This window comes from Leptinotarsa decemlineata, unplaced genomic scaffold (assembly GCF_025532065.1).
Source record: "Leptinotarsa decemlineata unplaced genomic scaffold, Ldec_3_MD MMD2_tig00001064_RagTag_RagTag, whole genome shotgun sequence".
Taxonomy (NCBI): domain Eukaryota; kingdom Metazoa; phylum Arthropoda; class Insecta; order Coleoptera; family Chrysomelidae; genus Leptinotarsa; species Leptinotarsa decemlineata.
In genome coordinates this window covers 13,839,600-13,861,101 of record NW_027412558.1, presented here as the reverse complement: position 1 = coordinate 13,861,101, position 21,502 = coordinate 13,839,600, and the positions used below count along the sequence as shown (strand labels likewise).

The following is a 21,502-nucleotide window of genomic DNA, read 5'->3' as shown; positions in this document are numbered from 1 at the left end:
AAAAATGGATTACAATTATTCGAATCTATTTATAAATAAAAAAAATAACACCGAATCAATTAAGATTTCAAATTTATCAATTGGCAAAAATTAAATAATCCTTCATTTTGGCAAACCTCCCACCCACAGAAGGAGCATCAGAACAACATTGTTACAGGGCATATTATCAGCTTCAAACTTGGTTGGATAACGAACTGACAGCAACAGATTATTGAGACTGGAAGTAACATCAACGTAACATTATGACCAAATTTACAGAAAAGGAAATAATTCCGGAAGTATCGCTTAAAACTATTTGCTGCAGCTGTGAAATTGAATGTAACAGTTTAAAATGTGACTGTCGAAAACATGGTTTAAAATGCATACTCACATTGTCATGGTTTTGAAAACTGCTCCAATATGGAAGAAAAAAACCTACGAGGAAGTTGATGATTCAGATGAAATTGTGAATGAGGAACCAATGCAGACTGGAAATAATATTAGAGACGAAGAAGGTGATGTTCTTGAAGATTTCGAAGATCAACTAGAATTGGAAAGGTTTGTCGAATCTAATGATGAGATACCATTAAAGAAACAAAAACTAATAAATGTGATTGAAATTCAAAATATCAAGATTAACGCTTTAAAAAATATTATAAATAATAATGTTACACGTTAAAAGGTAAGACCTCGTTAATCTTTAGCTCGCATAAGTTTCGACTTCTGAGGGTTGTCGTTCATATGGGTGCGACAGCTGGTTAACGAAAAAACAGATTTTAAACAGATTTTTTTTAAACGTAATCAGAATGAAGTATCTATATTCGATAGTACGATTTACATGTATATTTATATTATATTCGATTTTCTATAACATGAATGTGATTAGAATTTGATAGATAACGTTTTCAACTGAATAAAATTGCAGCAATCACATTTTTTTATGAAATTGTACATAAAGAATGAAAAAATCGAATTCGAGTTGTTTTTTTTTATTTTTTGCATTTTCTGAGAACATTTACTGAATTTTTTTTCACACCAGCAGAAAGTAGACATTTCAACGAACAAGAAGCACACCGACTTTTTGAGAAAGGTTGATATTTTGACGCGAGTATTTTCAATTGGAAATTAGGTTGGAAAAAATTATTATTTTGAATCAAATAAATTACAGGTTATTTGGGACATGAGAAGGTTAGTTTTCACCAAATGTCTTAAATTATTTTTTTATTGAAATAAAAACCAAAAACTTGGTTCTTTGAATTTTTCACATTAATTATGTTATGTATTTGAATTTTGCACATAAATTATGTTATGCGTTCATAGATCTTATTCCACATCTTAGATTTCTAATCTGAAGTGTTAAATGTGGGACTTCTGTCGCTACAGGAATCATTAAATAAATTCAAAAAATACCTATTTCAACACAAATCTTCATTTTGTATTAGGTATATCAATAAGAATCGTTGTAAGAGTGGTTAAAGAAGGGAAGCAATCAATTTCTGCAAATAACGGAGAAATAAAATTTTCCACCTCAAGAAAGAAGCGGTAAAAAAGTTCCAACACAAAATTAATACGTTTTAGAAATATTGGCTTTCGAAACATCTTTTCGTAGAATTTTAAAGAAAATAGGTTTCAAATATTAAAAAATTTTAATAGAAAAAATGGACATTAGATCATTGAAAATCAAGTATTTGCAAAAAATTTAATATTTTCATAACCAACAGCGACCAACTGTGTTTCTTGATGAAATATACCTTCATAGTGGATATATATCTTCCAACATACATACCAAGACTCATTATTGTTCATGCAGGAGGTGACATGGGCTTTATACCTAATTGTCAGCTTATATTCAAATCAGGCACAACATCATTCATAAATGAATTCTGAAAATTATGGTAAATGGTTACAAAAAAAGTAAATCCCAAATTTACCTGTGAATTCCGTAGTAGTGACCGATAATGGTCCATACCATAATATTCAAATCAATCTAGCCCCCAACACAAATTCTAGGAAGGCTGACATGATGAAGTGGCTGCACGAAAAAAGCATTATTTTCACTCTCAACATGCTCGAACCCGAATTATACGAGTCGATATAGATAAATAAAAAGCATCATATTAGATACAAATTTGATAAAGTTCTGCTTGGACACGGACATAGCTACTTCCACCCTACCATCCGGATTTGAATCCAATTGAACTCATTTGAGCTTCGAAAACAATGTGTCCCAAAATAATGTAACTTTCAAGTTGCAAGATGTGAGGAAACTGGCGGGCAACGCAAAAGCGTTGCCGATATGTAGTAGATATAGGGCGGAAATATTGGTAAAATGAAACATTCATAGACCTTCAAACAGAGGTGCTTATTAATTTAAATTGGTCGGTCGGTAGCCGGTCGGTTCGTCGTGGGTGCTGTTTTCACTCACAAATCGACCGCCATGTTGGTCGGTGGTTCAAGCCGCAGGCTGAACGATCAATTTTCACTTGCTATCGTCCACCCCGTGTGGAATCACACGTTAAAAGGTGAGACCTCATTAGTCCTCAGCTCGCACAGGTTTCGACTTCTGAGGGTTGTCGTTCGTAGGGGTGCGACAGCGAAAAACATATAGTACACAAGCAGTAGTGAAGATGGAGAAAATTTGTATTCAGATAGTGACTAAGTTATGTGAAAAAATTATGAAAACAAAAGTTGTAGATCATTTTATTCCTACAACATTTCCATTAGACTTGTAGTTTTGCCGAAAATCGAGATAAACCAATTTTTACCCTTAAAAACTCACCCCCTCTCACTTCCCGAACTCAGATCGCCCGTAATATATTTTCCTTCCATTTTTATCGTATTCTCCTCCTTTTCTGATGGGTTTCATCCTACTATTATTTTTTTTAGTTTTCAAAAATTATCGACCCAGCTCTAATGTTTCTATTAAAGTAGTTGTTTCGAGAGAGCTTTTTCAGTTTGGGTCTGAAAGTTACTTCTTTGCATGATCTACACATTTTTTTGAAGAGTTCATTCTGAATTAAGTTGCTTTCTTCATTTCTTCTGAAGTTTTCAATAGTAGAAACCCAAAACTTTTTTCTATCCATATATTCATGTAATTGAAAGATGCCTCATTCATTTTTTGGGTTAAACTGTGTTCTATTAGTAGAAAACTTACAAAATCAATGTTCGTTGTCGCATTCTTCATTGCATTTATTGGTGCGGAACGTATCTGATAAGAAGCATCGAATCAATAATTATTTTTCATCGCACCCAACAGCAGCTTGGCGGTACGGTGTTTTTTGAATCGCACATTGAAAGCAAAAATTTAACTATTTTTCCAATTCTGAAACAATAACAGAAATACATTTCCTGTTACTGTTATGCTGATTGTTTGAAATCAGGCTCTGAGATTCCTGAAAACTATTCACTTTATATTCCTCAAATACACATTTGTATGCATTTGAAGCACATAAGTGGAAAGTGTTCTTCGATGCGAAGTTTCCTACTCATTCCTGATCTGAAACTCGAATCATCTTATCTGGATATTACTTCGACTATTTAATAGAAAAATCTTCGGATTGCGCTACCTCCAATTTATTTTTATTAGTTTCCTCTCGGTTTCGTTCCGTAATTGAAATCGGATTTGTAGATCTGGGGTTTATTGGCAGGTATACTTTATATAAATAAGAAGAAATACGGAAGCGGAATAAATTTTCCTAAATTGAAACGTTCGGCACAGAAACTAGAATTGATGGTTTGGTTTCCGGTGTAGATCCATCCAAAAGTGAGTTATTCGAGAGGCTGCTGAATATACAGAGAGGGGTTTTCTTTCAGGCCAGTCATTATAATCTTATGAGCTATGAGAAATGTGATGGAAAAATATACATTATGAATTCTATTGAAAACCATTCGAATGGATGCTATTCAGGGATAATATCATTTTACTTCGTGCGATCTTGATTTCTTGTATTAATGACACCTCTCGAAGAATGTTCAGAAATGAATTGCCTAGAAGATTATTTCCTATAGTAGAGGAGACCGTGGAAGATCGACCTACAACCATCAGATAACTTGATAACTCAAATATAATTCATTAACAAACATGCCTATGACAACTTATCTAAAAATATCATAGATATTTTTAATTGAATTAATTTTGATCAATTGTTTTTTATCACCTTCCTCGTGGCTCGTCCACAGCCACTTCGATTCTATATTCATGAAAGGCAACCCCTTAATTATGACGCATTATCTGAAAGTTCTTGAGAAATGCTCTCCAATGGTACCCCACAGAACTACATCGATATAGTTAGTTTTGGTTTATCGAATAAAACACTATTTATGCAAATTGAATTTTATTTTTTATCATTACTTTTTCATATGTATCTGAACAGATTCTACTTACTTGTGATGCACTGTTTGCAACCTTTGGTGTAGTTTTTTTCCCTTTTGAAGATGATCACTTGGTGATCGAAACACGTGTCCAGGTGTTAAAATAACGGTTTGATGTTGAGAATAAACTCCAGTAATATTCAGATTCTACTTAGATGATTAGTAAAACTAACAAAAAAGACTGTATCTGTAGAGTAGGGAGAGTAAGTGTAGACCCACAGCAGTTAGGTCACATGTGACCTATTGTACATCCGTTGTCGTCTTAGATCATCGTCCATCCTGTCCTTTTCAGAAAGGTGGACAGGTCACTGAGAGACATCTCCTTCATTTCGGCAGGTGTAGGCCAACACTCGCCGAACACACTCTCTTATTGACGATAACTCCGGACACTCGCTTAGGACATGCCTGACAGTTTCATTTTCCTGTTCACACATCCTGCATAAAGGTATGTTTACTAGCCCCATATTATGGAGGTGTTTCCTTAGTTGACAGTGGCCAGTCAGAAATACTATTGTTAAGCGTAGATTTTTCCTGGTCATCGCCAAATATTTCTTTGGTGCCAGCTTCTCAGGGTCGCCCAGGGGGATCATGACAAGATTGCATCCTTTGATTTCATCCCATATCTTCAGCGATTGAGCATCAGTGAAAGGTTTGGTTAGTTCCGCGATTGTCGAAGTCATTAGGCCGTAGGTGCCTCTGGGTCCTCTAAAATTCTTAGTCTAGCCGGCCCCTTGGCTAAAGAGCTAAAGAGTTTAGTACTAGCCCTGAGGCTAGTACTAAACTGCCACCTAGTATTACCAAGAGTGCTAAGGCTATTTGAGATATTCGTTTTTTGAGAGGTTTTCATGCATTTTACTTTTTACTTCAGGACGGAAACGATACTCTTATTATCAATACAATTGATTTGTATTTAGATACGTTGTACACGAGAAATGTAATTTTTATCTACAACAATGGTGTACAACACAGCTAAACGTGTATAAATGATTCTCATTTATGGTGGAGAAAATCAGTATTTGTTAAAAACAACTGAAGTATTTAACCAGAGGCACCCGAAGAATCAGCAAAATTTCAAGAAACCGGTACTGTCACATATAAAAAAAGATTAACCAAGATTACTCGATGAAGCAACGCCAATTGAAGTACTTGGACAGTTTGCAATGAATCATACTTTATCGACTCTTCAGGCAGCTATAGCAACCGGATTATCCCGCGAATCTGTTAAAAAAGTACTGAAATCGCATACATTTCATCCATATAGAATGCAAATTCTTATTTAGGGAGAGGCATATGAAATACGCCGAAATAGTTTATATTCATTAGAGAGACATACACGGCAATTCATCTTCAGAAGGAAATTCATTACATTTTCAACAGGATGGGGCACCTTCTCATTATGTAGTTCCAGTTAGACAATGGTTAGATAATAATCATGTTAATTATTGGATTGGAAGAAGAGGTCCCATTGAATGGCCTTCTAGATCTCCGGACCTATCTTCTCTTGATTTATTTTTCTGGAGCCACTCAAAATCTGTTTTCTCAAAGACGCAACCTGACTCAATAGAACAACTGAAGGAAAGAATAATCCAAGAATGCCGAGCTATTTCCCGAGTAACATTTGCCAATGTACATCAAAAGTTTGAAAATATACTCTATTATTGTTTTGAAAAAATATGGAGATTATTTTGAATATTTCTTAAATCAATAATAAAAAATTAAATTTCAATTTGAAAACAATAGTGTTTTATTCAATGAACCAAAAACTGCTACATCGAATGTAGCTTTGTTGGGTACTGTAACAAATTAAAGAATCAACTGTCTGAAACAAATTAATTTTCAACAATATTTCACTAATCACAAACTAATTTATTTATTACAACACTTAGTAATTAACGTTTAATTTATTTCACTATTTGAATATCTTGTTTAGCCGCTCGACTCACTTTCTGAACTGCCCTCTTGGGCCGAGAAAACGTGCTTATATCGGTAACGGTCTTTTCTAGAAATTTGTAGTCGATTCGGTACTAGAGTTTCACTGGCGATTCCCGACTGCTTTCTTTCGCAGTGATGTCATGTGTTTGTTCCATGATTCGGTCGGCGTACTGGTCAGGGACGGCTTCAGATTCGTTACAGTACCATTGAAAGAGCATTTCTCAAAAGCTTTCAGATGAGATATCACAGGTAGAGGGTTGCCATTTGAGACTATAAAGTTGCAGTGGCTGGAATCTAGGGGGTGAATGGAAATAAGTTAGCTACGACATCATTACGTTTCCCCTCTCAAATTTTATTTGGATGCTCAGATATGTTTGAAAAAATATGTTTGAAATATATTTTTCCGTTAACCAGCTATCGCACCCCTCCGAACGACAACCCTTAGAAGTCGACACTTGTGCGAGATAAGGACTAACGCGGTCTCACATTTTAACGTATGATTCCTAACGCACTGTGATTTTTTAAATTGTCACCCTTCATATTTTGATCACACATTAATTATTCTAGGGCGACAACTTATTACTATCTAGTGAAAACATGTCAAGTAACATGAAGCTATTCACCCCAATTTGACTTTCTGGAACAATCGAATTGAGTGGAATACCTTCCCGGTACTTGATATGTTCTTACCAAATAATCAGGCTTTGTTGTCCTAGAATAACACAAGGAAACAAAATTAATTTTTTTTTTGTTGCGTAGAAATTCATAGCTGTTGTTAACTAATTCGAGGTCGCTGATTGAGAACAACTTTCGACCGTATTTGTGTACTAGTTAAACTTAACTTTCATGAAACCGAGTGATTCTTTCACAAATTCAATTTTTGGTAGAATGTCTACCTCCAGAAAAATCTGTAGAGACGATTCCAACTATTTCTGTAACATCTGTGATGAATATACATTCAAAAATTGTGGACTAAGTGTTCCGGAGTTTGTAAAACGCGTTTATCTTGATTACTTTGGGTTTCCTATGGACATTCGTGACAAGTATTGGATGTTCAAAATGGTATGTGAAACATGCGTGGAGTCTTTGGAAGTATGGCATTTCAAAAACGGAACATTTCATAGTTCTCACAAGATGGATACCCTTCCAGTGAAGTTTCTTAGTGACTGGATAGAAAATTTGGTAATCATAGTAAATGGTTAGGACGACATTCATTCCACTATTACATCCTCATTATTCAGACCTTATATCACTAAACTGTTTCGTATTGAAATATTTGGAGTGAAACGTGTTTGAAAATCGACCTTTTTGTATTGAAGAATCGCAAACTTCCATTGGAGGTTCTGAGTAGGCTGATAGTCATACATTTTTCTGACACGACATGTATTAGGAATCTTACCTTCATATGTGACACCTCATCCGGCAGGGGTATTCTACAGGTCCTCACTGCAGTACTGAGTGGGACTGGTCGTTGGTTAATTTTCGAATTATTCAATAATATTTGGTGAGAGATATGCTCAGTAATGAATTACCCAGCATGTTATTGATATCATTGCTTTCCCCTTCTGAATGTGTAGCTGGTATTCCTAAGTGGATCTTCAGAAGAACAGCTTCAAATACTGAATACTGAAGTGACACTGCCCACCCATGTGACAGGCCCCAATCTCAGTGAAAAAGGGTGTTATATTCTTGAAGCTGGGATTTGAGTACCTCAATGCATCGGAGAGGGATGCTGGGTAAAAGAATTTCCAATAGAGAATTGTGTAATATATTCCCTTCGACAATATATACGGATGTGATGGTGATCACGTCAAGTTTGTGGAAGTATACTTTCGGTTTACAGTGATGAGTTAGGTAACTGTGGTTGGTTGCAAACTCATGAAATAATCACGGTTTTCCCCTTCAGCATCCAAGTTGTAAACTTCATAAACTGTGACAGATTTAGATTATGTCTGGTGAGAATATTTGAGGAAAGATCTTACTTGGTAGTATATATATACCGGGTGTCCCACATTTTATGTGACAGGCAATATCTGGTTTGTTGAAGGAGATACTCAAAAATGTTTCATACAAAAGTTTTAGGAATTCATGAGAGCTATATTTTGATATAATTTTTAAATATACAGGGTGTTTGGTGTGAGTGCTACAGACCAAAATTCCATTTTTAAAAATAGAACGTCCTGTATATCATTACATATTCAGATGCTACGTTGAATTCTGATATCATTTCATGTTTTGTTTTTGAAATTCGGTTACGGCGTTGTTGAGTTATTGCTTGAAATGTAAAGTCTTGAGAACGACTATTATTTTTAAAGATATCTCATACAATTATTCTCTCTGCATCAGATCACATGAAAATTAGTCAAAATTCTGGGTTTTCGAAGTAATGGTTTCAATTTTGAGTTGTGGAATTCAGTCAGGAATCATTTTGAATATGAAACAACTACGAAATTGAAAGAGGTGTATTCGAAAACAAATCTTTAATTAATAACAATGTAAATAATATAACTTGATAAATCATTTCATAAGAATGGTAGGTACCTAGAAATAAGTCATGAAAATTGTTCAAAGTGATGCCCATTAGATATTATACAGGCTTCGAAACGTCGAATCACTTCTCTCGTACAAGTCGCTCTTATAATATCAGGCGTAATATCACTGCACGCTAGTCGAATTTTCATTTTCAGATCATCCACATTCAAAGGAGAAGTAGTGAAAACAATATCTTTTAAATAACTCCATAGGAAGAAATCAAACGGTGATAAATCTGGGGAACGAGCCGGCCACCGAATTGGACCCTTATTACCAATCCATCTATTTGGGTACGTTCTATCCAGATATTCAGTAACAACCTGTGAATTGTGAGGAGGAGCACCATCTTGTTGCCACCAAATTCCTTGTCGTCCTGCTATGGGAATATCTGCCATCAACTGGATCAAATCATTTTCTAGAAAATGTAAATATCGCAATCCATTGAGATTTTCATTGAAAAAGTAAGGTCCTATGATGCGGCCATTGAACAATCCACACCATACATTAATACCCCAAGTAGTTTGAAAATTACTTTCGAGGACCCAGTGGGGATTTTCGTGAGACCAATAGTGACTGTTATGTCGATTCACAACTTCATTATTGTGGAATCGCGATTCATCGCTCCACAAAATTTGACTGAATATGTTAGGACTTTCATGTAATATTACCTGAATACAAGCAATGAATTCAAGTCGTCATTCAAAGTCCGTGGGTTTCAAACCTTGTACCAACTGAATTTTGAATGGGTGGTATTTATTTTCTTTCAGAATTCTCTGTACATTAGATTTACTCACACCGACTTCTTCTGCAAGAGTACGGATAGAAACATGCGGATGAATAATAATATAAGCCAACACATTGATCTTTAAATCTTCAGTTCTAACAGATCTCGTATGATGACGATGCTTTATAGTAGAAGGAAATGACCCAGTTCGCAATTTTTCTACAACTCTCGAAAAAGTCATTCGTGACGGAATGGGTCTGTCTGGAAAACGTTCTTGGTATAGACGTTGTGCTTGACGGCAGTTTTCCTGACATTCCCCAAAAATTAATAACATATCAATGCAATCACTTGGACTAAACGCGAAAGGCATACTGGAGTTTTCGCACAGAGAACACAGTTACTGTTTTGCAAAGAATCACTGAATCGAACTGACAAGTAGATACAATTAAACAACATTTGTTACTATGGCATCAACAAGCATAAGCTACTTGATGAAATTGTGCAATATAAAGCAATTCACCCTCAAGTTAGTCACATTCTCAAGAATTTCAATATTATATTCAACTGATAACGATTTCGTATCGTAGAGGTGAGAATAATGGTTTGTATTCAGTAGTAGTCTAGTTCAATTTAATAAAAGATATAGACTGGATTCGTGTACGAGTAAATACGTTTTTTTGAAACTTTATGTTTGAGGAAAAGTGCAATAACTCAACAACGCCGTAACCGAATTTCAAAAACCAAACATGAAATGATATCAGAATCCAACGTTGCATCTGAATATGTAATGATATACAGGACGTTCTATTTTAAAAAATGGAATTTTGGTCTATAGCACCTACACCAAACACCCTGTATATTTAAAAATTATATCAAAATATAGCTCTCATGAACTCCTGAAACTTTTGTATGAAACATTTTTGTGTATCTCCTTCAACAAACCAGATATTGCCTGTCACATAAAATGTGGGACACCCGGTATATATATATATATATATATATATATATATATATATATATATATATATATATATATATATATATATATATATATATATATGTATATATATAATGTGTTGACATGTGTTTGTGTGCTCTCCAATAATATCAAAATTAGTAGTGGACATAGTGTGAATAGATAGTTAAAGTTTTGTCCAGTAGTCAGTGAGAACAAACCCTGTAAAAACAGTGCATCATTTCCATGAAAAGTTTCCAGCAAAAGTGCAATTTTGTTGCATTTTTGGCCCATTCCAATCAGAAACCAACAACAAAAAACGCCAATTTCAAGCAATAAGATAAGCTTCTTCTTATCGTTTCAGCAAAAAGTACATACAAAAACTCGATATCGAGCTCTGATCGTACTCCAGGAGAATTAGGCAAATTTTTCCTAATCCTTCCCATCTTTATCTTAACTGTGAGATGGCAACTAGTACAGAAATTAGTTGAAATAGCCCTTCTAAATACTGTAAAAACAATTCTTTTTATCACTACATCTGTACAAGATGCCACAGCGTTTTTCATAAAAGCTCTCTACCAAGGTACAGAAAACTGAAGAGGCAAGATGGCAACAAAATTATCTATTGTACTGAATAAATCAGTGAGGCAGATACTCAGTATTCTAGAGAAAACAATAATGGAATTAAACGATGACAGCGAGAACAAAAATAAACACATAATTGAACTAAAAAGACAACATGAATTATTTGTTGATGAAGCAATGAAAAATGAATCAGAAATGAATACTCAATTGGAACAGAGAGAAATCCTAATCTCCGAACTGAAGGAACAAATTAAACTCCATAAGAACGAGAGAGAGGGAAAAACAAAACACACCATCAAAAAATGTAGTCCCAAAACATATTACAAAAGAAAAACAGCAAATAAATCCACCTTCACCGACCCATCCATCTCGAATATCAATGACGTGAGAGGCACAAATGAAATTGTAAAAGAAAAAAATATCTATTGTGAAGAGAAGAACCGATCAATAGAGGAAGTGAATAGAGAAAACATGAATCACATTCAAATAAAGTATTCACAATAACAGAAGCAAGCCATAAAATTTCTCTTCATTGCTGAAAATAACGGTTGAGACATGTCAAACTTCCTAAGAAGACAACTAGCAAACAGTTACTCAGTGCAATCAATCTTGAAACTGAATTGTTCGGAAGCTGAATTAATACCAACGGCGATTAAATAATGGCCAACATTTCACAAAAAGCGATACTGTCATAATATGGCCGAACAAAACACATAGATTCCCAGTCAAAGAATTTGCAGACACACTGTTTAATACCAACATTTTAATTATCAGTGAACCTTACAGATACGACTGTAAGAACATGAATAATAAAATATACTTCGATAACAGCACACTTTCAACAGAAGCATTCAATATCGGTCTTATATCAACTGTTGTAGAATGTAATAATATACTACAGCAAAAAACTACTATCGAGATAATAGAAATATCAATAAAACTGGGAAGTCGTATATCTGTAAAAACACAATGGAAATACATTAACAAACTCAAAAAGAGAAGGAAATGAAGCACGACACATAAAAGTCTTACATCAAGGACAACCTCCACTTGCTGAGGAATTCATGGAAGCTGAGAAAAAAGAAGACGGTACACAATATAATTTTTATTCTCTCGCCTGAGCGAAGAAGCGCCGAAGGAAATGTAATAAAAATCCCAACAAACAAATCAACAATAGTGAAAGAAAGAATCAATTACAACATACAATGCCTGCAACTGAATATTCAATCAATCCGAAATAAATGAACTCGAATAATTCTTGATTGACAAAAATTTTGATATCTGCTGCTTCTCGGAGCACTTTCTAAATTATGAAGAGATGGAGTTCATTCACATCAATGATTATGTTGTTGTATCTTCTTCTTGCAGGAAATAATTCATACATGGTGGAACAGCTATTCTCTGGATTATTTGAGCCCTTTGTGTACCGAAACAAGTTTTGAAATAATAATATTAATAATAATATCGTCTTTATTATTTTCTGAAACATTTAAAGCAAATTAATCATGTACAGTTCATTTATTATAAGAAGATAAAAGGCGAAGTTCAATTCACATGATGACAACTCATCATCCAATTGCTCAATTTGTTGTGCTTTCATAGAAAACTATAATATATCTATTCTTCCCATTCACAGATCCCCAAATGGAGATTTTGACATCTTTTTGAACTCACTAGAAAATATTTTCAAAAAATTAGATTGCACAAAACATATCATATTGGCTGGAGATTTCAATGTATTCTTTGGCAAAAAACAAAAGGAAAATATAGCCCTATGTGATCTGCTTGAGTCTTTCGGTTTTCATAAGATAATTATTTGTTCTAAAATTGTATTAATAATATATTCATAAATTTCACATGTTATCCCTACCAAACAACAATAATAGAAACAGATCTATCTGACCACCACGAACGAATCTTTAAATTGGAAATACATCAGAACAAATTGAAAATAAATAAAAAAATAAGCCGACCTATAACAGATTCAGGTAAATTTATATTCTACAACATCATTGAAAACACAGATTCGTCATTTATTGACGACAATATAAAAACTGACGATAAAATGAAAATTCTCATCGGTGTATTAGAAAAAGCATTCATGGACTCATTTCCTAAAAAAAGATATGATATTAGAAACAAAAAAGCAAATAATACATGGTTTAATGGCGAAATGCCCACACCTCTTGAACGCAAATATACAGAGCATCCTTTTGGTAATCTCAAACAACAACTGAACAGTTCGAAAGATATATACAAAAATACTATTGCATGTGCTAAAAATCAAAATAAATGCATGTGGAATATCATAAAGGAAAACAAAAATAGAGAACAACGAATTAAAGACCCACCTGTCTCACCAAATACCTTCAATGCCTACTTTGTAAATAATGCAAAAAACCTAATTCAAGAAATAGATAGTTCAAACTTGGATCCTCTCAAAAAATTACCTACAATGAAGTTAAAGATGTAATAAAATCATTAAAAAATAAACCCAGCAGAAATATATATGGACTGAATGTTAGAATGATCAAATGCACATTGAATTTAATCCTAATCTCTCTAACTAAACTGCCGAACCAATGTACAAAAGAGTGCATTTCCCCTCCGTCTTGAAAGAAGCATTAGTAAAACCTATCTTCAAAAGTGGAAGTCCAAAAGATCCTACAAACTACAGACCAATATCTCTGCTATCAATTATATGAAAAATATTTGAAAAATGTATAGCTCTTGAAATTTGAAAATCATAACATATTCACAAACTGCCAGTATGGATTCCATAACGGTAAAAACACTGAAATTGCGATAGTAGATCTTAGCAACAAAATAACAACAACTTCTGAAGAACTAGAGTATACAGAAATAACTTTTTGTGATCTACGCAGAGCATTTGATTATGTATCACATGAAATTCTCTTGAATAAAGTAAAACTATATAATTTTTCTGACAACACTATAAAGTTGATCAACTCATACTTGAAAATCGATTTCAAACTGTGAAAGTGGATAATTCTCTATCAACAAGAAAAAAAATTACAACTGGTGTATGGCAAGGATCTATTTTGGGACCTCTACTATTCATAATTTATATTAATGACCTACCATATCGGGAGAACCCGTTATCATATATTTTATATGCAGACGATACTACAATCTGAACAAATGCTAAAACTCTAGATGAGGTACTCATATTATCCTCTGAAGCACAGTCACAAACTGAAAGGCGGTTCAAAGCAAACGAATTATATCTGAATAACAGCAAAACCCAAAACATGGTATTCACCCTAAGAAATATGGAAAGTTACTCAAATTCGCAAAGTAGTGTGAAATTTTTGGGAATTCATTTTGACAGTGAGTTGAAATGGAATCATCACATAAATGAATTATCAAAAAAGCTCATGAGAAATCTATTTTCACAAAGAAACCTCAGTTTCAAAAGCAACTCTTCGAACGGCATATTTTTCCTTGTATGAATCCATTATTTATTATGGTTTTGTCGCCTGGGGACATGCAACAGATTGTGATAGAATATTTCGACACCAAAGGAAAGCAATTAGAATATTAGACAATATCGACTACAGAGATGAATGTCGAAATTCATTCATTACATTAAAAATACTAACCTTTCCTTCTCTATATATCATGGAAAATTTAATATACATAAAAAATAATCTATCTCAAATGAATGTGAAAATGTGCACGACCACAACACTAGGCATAAAAATGATTTGAGTACAAACTACTGCCGCTTAAAAAGATGTCAAAATGGACCAAATTTTTGGGCTGTGAAATTTTACAATAAATTACCACAAAAAATAAGATCCACACCTATTAACATATTCAAAATAAGGATAAAACATTTTTTAATGAAAAACGCCTTCTTCAGCACCGAAGAATTCCTGCACTGTGATATAAGTTCCTTAACCATATAGGCATTTGTCGTTGTTTTATAATACCCAATTTTGAATTTTACAGCTTTGTTTTTAAATGTGCTCGTCGACATAACTCAGATGTACTTATAAGATATAATTTTTTTTAAACCTTGTTCTATGAATTGTAAGCATCTTATGTGCTAATTTTATTAATATGTATGCATTGACTTGTGTAAATACTGATGAATGTATAAAACACCAATAAATTATCTATCTATTTTGTCATGGAGTGTACGAAAAGCCAAGTCGAGCTGCCAATAACACGATATAAGTTCTTCTCAAGTGGTTCAACCAAACAGTAGCACTGTTTCCTAAATGTAGCCTGCTAACAATGATTACATTACAGGATGATTTCTGTTGTAGGCTGCCGAAGGCAGAATGAGAAAGATTTATATTGTAAGCTGCCGGAGGTAAAATAAGGAAGATTGAGGGTGGAAATAAAAAGGCCTGGAAGGAGAATTCGGTCAAATTGGCATTTCCTTCTGTTTATACTCGATAAGAGGATCCTTATCGTAGATGATGGATGGCATTAATATACTGAGATATATTACAAATATCTCCAAAATATTGGGCATGTAGAAAAACTAATTAACGATTTTATGCTTGAGCATAAACGAGTTTATGCTTGGGAAAGCTAGTGTATAAGAATCAAAGGCGAATCTTTTTTTTCCTTGAAGGTTGAGGTTATCTTATTACCCTAAAAAATATGGAATTCGACAACGAGAATTGATCAACTGAAGGAATGAATTTAGGGTGGTTGCTATCAATTTATTGTACAGAGAAATTATACTCATTACCAGCATTGAATGCAATTCATTTATAAATATATATTTTGTGGAATATTGAAAAGAATATACTGAAATATTAAACGTGTGTTGGTATTTTATGTTGAAATGGTACATGGAAGAGTAACACACATATTAAACCTTGACTTCACGATCTTCTTCTAATATTTTGTTCAACATTATACAGACATTTATATGTTGTGACTTGGTGAATAATTGGTTGGCAATGGTCTTTTGGTATTCAGTTACACTCATGAAATTACCGCTATCGTGAATGTGATTTCGTTCCCTGCCCTGGTATTCGATATGTAACTTATGTGGCAGTACTTTGAGTGAATCTTCGGTGTGTTCAGTGGATATATTGTGACTCCTTCTAGAAATCGCATGTTCGTTGTTTTAATTTTGTTTTCATGTTGCTCTTCTAGAGAGTTCAAGTTTCATTTCTTTACATTTTCTAGGAATTGCGAATGATATTTCAATACCTATATCGATTGTTTCCTCCGATGGAAACAAGGGTGACAAAGTTGAAAATGTTTGAAATATTTTACCCTTGGAATTGAAATCGACGGGTTCTTTTTTTCTGAACTCCTGTTGTGAGAAGTCTCTCTTATTTTAATTGGCTCTCTATATCAATAATCAATAAGAGATTAATCTTGAGAATGAAAAATAATAAAGTAATTTCATGAGATTGAGTGAATATGGAAAATTTTTGTTTATTTGGCAGTTTCATTAGACAGTGATAGTTTGTTGAACAAGAAAATAAACGTTATATTATTTTCTCGATACTTTATCTACCACCGCTGGTAGACAAAAAATTATTATGTTGTTCAACAAATTTTTCATTCCGTAAAAATTCGTGATTCATCAATTGGAGGAAGTTCAAAAGCAGCTTTCCGTGAAAATGAATCAAATTCCACTTTACTTGCTGATGATAGAGTTCTTCAGTTTTTATTTTGAAACTGAAACGCGAACGTTGAGTTACACGAAACACTTTCCTCGCTTTCCATTAGAATTGATTATGTTGTACCTTTGACGATTTTGACAGTAAAAAAATCAAACCTACTTTGAAGACATTTTTCAAAATAAAAATATTTTCGTGCCCAATGTGAATCGAGCTCGCTAATTCACCCTCGAGTGCAACATCAGAGAGTTTTTATGAAGGTTGCCCGAAATAATTGAAACGAATGACGAGTTTTTCTAAATAGTTTATTTCGTCACGAATTGAATAGTCGAATCAACAAAGTCTTTTTGTAAGAAGTTTTCGAAAAAAGCTCTAACTTTGATGTTTTCTTTTTATTTTTCCATAGATTCGAAATGAAACATCCCAAAAGCGGGAAGTGAATAGATGTATCGTGATAAATTAGTTAGAATCAGTATCACATCTCCTGATGACGCTAACTTGGTTAGCGAAACATGCGTCGATATATTTTTTGTTCATTTGTGAGAAAAGTGTTTTTCTATGGATGATATGCAATGTGCCACTTCTTTCATCGCTTTCATATGTTTGAAACAAAAGATTTCTCACGCAGTGAGAAATATCTGCCATCACAATGAGAAATAATTTCTCACTGTTATCACGATGAGCCAAGTCAGTCATGAATTGTTACATGTCAGATTGATATGACACGTTTTCCATGTTGACAACGGTACGCCGACGATTCGCGTGCAATATCCAAGTAGCCCATTGTCGGCGGTTCCATAACAACAAAACCGAAGCATTGCATAATTATTGCTGTCAACTTACCCACCGAAAATAGTTTCATTGTTGACTTTTATAGTATAAACAGTTGAGATTTATCAAATATTCAATATAATGGAATACAAAGATTTAGAGTTGGAAAATTCACCTCCAGAAATTGTTCCGAAAGCAATAGATGTTTGCAATAATTTGCTACCAAGCATATCAAGAAAAAAATATGAAATCGCTTACAGAAACTTTATGGACTGGAAAATGAAAGCCAAGGTAAATTCTTGTTCCGAAAATACCTTAGTTTATTTTGAAGAGTTGTCTAGAAGATTGAAATCATCAACATTATGGTCTCAGTACTCGATGCTGAGGAGTACCTTAATTATCAAAAACTGTGTTGATATATCAAAATACGTAAAACTACGTGCATTTTTGAGACGCAGATCTAAAAAATACGCTCCAGAACGTTTGTTTGTTTCAAAAATTAAAAATTGATGACATGAAAGATATTAATTCGGCCCTTTCAATCAAATTATCCGATACTTAAAACCAAGGTTCATAGAAATGGTGAAAGAAATAGTGTTTCCACTGTTTCCGAAGGTCATCTGCGACTATTTCAGTTAATGCAGGTGCTGATCTTTAAACTGCCATAGGGGTTGGACATCCAGCAATGTTACTTTTGATTTATATTATTTCCCGTCACAGAAAAAATGTGTATTATACAGGGGAAAATTATTAGATTTCAACACAACACAACCTCGAGCTAAAATCTAATACTTTTTTCCCTTGTATAATGAATAACTATTTATGTACATTGAGTTGCAGTTATCATTATCATTTTTTTTAAACTTTGACACGAGGAAGCGATCTCTAAAAATCGAAGAAATGAATGAAAAATATAGGTTCGTTTTTTAGAGAGTAATAGAAGCGAATGGCGGACTGACGCAATAATTTTTCAAAAGTCGAAAAATAAGAAGCACCCTACTACATATACATACATATACATATTCTTGTTTTTTTGACCAGATATATGGCATTTTTTGTATGAGAAATGTTATTTAATATATGTGCCATGAGAATGAGTAACCAACTTGATTTTGAGATGAAATAAACAAGAAACATATTCAAGTAACACTTCATTGTGTGATTTATAGCGAACAATTCACAAAACAGCTTCCTCAGGTATATTCATACTGATTCATCCTTATCAGTGTTCTGATCATGTTACCAGTTTGAATAATATGATCTGCTACTTGAATCTATTGATTTCGATTCCAAAAAATTTTGAAACCTTCCTCCCCAATATGACACGTCACAGTCGTCGTCATAGTCAAGCTCATGCCCCTCTACCAAGAAATGGTTTTCAAATATGGAATTGGTATTCATATTCAAAATATCTTTCATTCTTTGGAAAAAAGTTCTTCTTGTCTGGTCAATATGCATGCAGCGTTATTTCGTACTTCGTTCGATTACATTGCAGCCAAAATTCAATATACTTTTGGAAATTAATCCCGACATCTCGCTCATGAATGTCATTACGTACTGTCATCATGACATGAGCAGATTTAACCTATCCATAATATAAATTAATGTTATTCAGATCTGTGCTGAAGAGGCAAAATGACGAGTATCTTACCCCGAAACGTCGATGTCCGCCATTCAGGGTGACGGTATTCTTTGCAAGTGAAATTTTATCTTCCATATACTATACTGTGTAACAATCCTGTGAATGATTCCATAATGAATGTTTGGAGTATAAACTGAATGGAAATAAGTGTTTTTTGTATACTTCAAAGTTCACATGAAAGTATTTGTTTCAAAAGTACTTCTTCTCTCATGTAATTCAATGTTCATATGAAAGAAGTTATTTCGAAAGGGACTTTTCTTCTGTGTCTGAAAATACTTTCTTTGCATCATCTACACGGGTATGATACTACGGATTTTTCCCCAGCCTCTTATGTTGAAAATTATCTAAACGTTAATGAGAGTAAATCAGACTTCAGTTCTAAAAAAATTGTAGAAGAGGACTTAACAGGCAAATTCAACACTAGCAGTTTCAACATCATAAAAGGACAAATGCAGAAGAGAAAAAATGTTCAAATCCATGAAAATTTTGCAGTGATTCCGCAAACTTCCGAATCTCCACCTTTTGCCAACAACCCGCACACTATGATCTTCCCGACGATGAACCACCGTCATTCGCCTATGTCTGAACCCGTCAACAATTTTGACGAAATCGCTACTGACCAGGATGCCGAAAATGTGTTCCACGATAATTTTCCCTTATGCCCCTTCAAGCTCTCCAAAAGGTCCCACCATTTTGTAGATCCAGACTGTTATAAGATGGGCATGTTTCTATCTACATATATGATCGACGGTAGGGCAATGAACTTGCAGCCAAAGGGTCTGCTCAATCAAAACAATCACTGTTATGTCAACTCTATTTTGCAAGCCCTGATCGCATGTCCACCACTCTACAACTTACTAAACAGTCTGAGTAAATACATCTCTTCGAACGAGAGAATGTCATCTACCCCGGTTATATTTGGAATGTGCCGTTTTGTGGAACAGTTTGTTCACCTACCTTCCTACTGTTTGACGAAAGACGGGAGAGTAGATAAAAATTCCAAAAATGGCCAAAAAGTTTCAATCAACACTGGCATCCCATTCGGACCGACTTGGATTTATAAAATGTTGCATAACATGCGGACTGACTGGATCGATGGTAGACAACAAGATGCAGAAGAGTTTCTAGGTTTTCTTTTGAATGAACTCAATGATGAAATGTTTGAGCTGAATGAGTTGGTTAAAAATTATATTAAAGATGAAAAACCTCTCGTTGACTCTGCTTTGAGCAATGATTCAAATAATTTATGGAACATAATAGAATCGAAAAATAAAGGACATTCAACCAGAAGGATCGACTTCACTAATACACCGATAAGTGACATCTTCGGGGGGCAAGTCGAGCATTTATCGCAACGTGGACCACATTACTGAGAATACCCAGCCTTTCCTCACCCTGCCACTCAACATTGAGAAAGTGAAGACCGTCAGAGAACCGCTTAAGGTACTTGTCTCCAAGAACATTTTAGAGGGAGTGACTTCGTCGAAAACAAACGAGAAGGTCGAAGCGTGGGAACAAATTACGCTCTGCAAACTTCCCGTTATCCTTATTTTGCATCTGAAGTTTTTCAAATACATTAACTACCGTTGCACGAAGATTATCAAGGCTTTTGATTTTGAATTCGACTTGAAGTTTGATTCGACTTTGATATCGTCGGAAACACAGTCTCCAACAGAGAGACAATACAAGCTATTCGCCGTCGTTTACCATGAAGGCAAAAATGCCAACATTGGACACTACGTGACCGATGCCTTCCACGTCGGCTACAATTGCTGGATTAGGTACGACGATTCTTCGGTCAAGACCGTGCAAAATGAAGACGTATTGAAACCCCAGGGAACGCGAGTTCCTTATTTGCTGTTCTACAGGAAAAGCGATATTTTCCTATCTAAATAAGGTTGCGTCTGGAATCTTACGGAATTTCTCGTTTAAATTTTTATTGAAATTGATATTTTCTGTTATATGTATATTTGATCTACACTTTGGAAGTTTTGCATATTGTTTGTATGAAGATGGAGAGGTAGACAGCTAATAGTTTCTTTAGCAAAAATTTATATGAGTCTTTGATGCATTGAGAGATGAAGTAAACTGTTGATGTAGCGGTCCTCGATGAACTTTTTGACCAAATATCTTCAAATCGGGAAGATATATTATCGAGAAAATTACTTATTTTTCAAATTTCTCAAGTAAATCAAAAGAGACTGTGAAAATTGAGAGCTATCAGGAAAGCAATATTTTTTCCTACCTATGGAAGTTTGAAAGAAATGATTTTGAGTTATGGCATAGACATATCGGAAAATATCGTAGAATCTGTTTTGTTTATATTGAAGGGATCAACAAAACACTCTGGTAGGGTTTTTTTTTGATAGCTATAATTCAGAAATTGTTGGTCA

General features: G+C 34.1%; 1 protein-coding gene across 1 annotated transcript; it reads left to right on the top strand.

The window, feature by feature from the left end:
• Window positions 1–358: 358 nt before the first annotated feature.
• LOC141482461 (ubiquitin carboxyl-terminal hydrolase 10-like) lies at window positions 359–21,054 on the top strand. Its single transcript, XM_074175791.1, is given in 4 exon segments — window positions 359–537; window positions 11,865–11,962; window positions 19,434–20,442; window positions 20,444–21,054. Coding segments are annotated over 4 exon segments (1,848 nt in total). The 3' UTR covers window positions 21,006–21,054.
• Window positions 21,055–21,502: the final 448 nt, after the last annotated feature.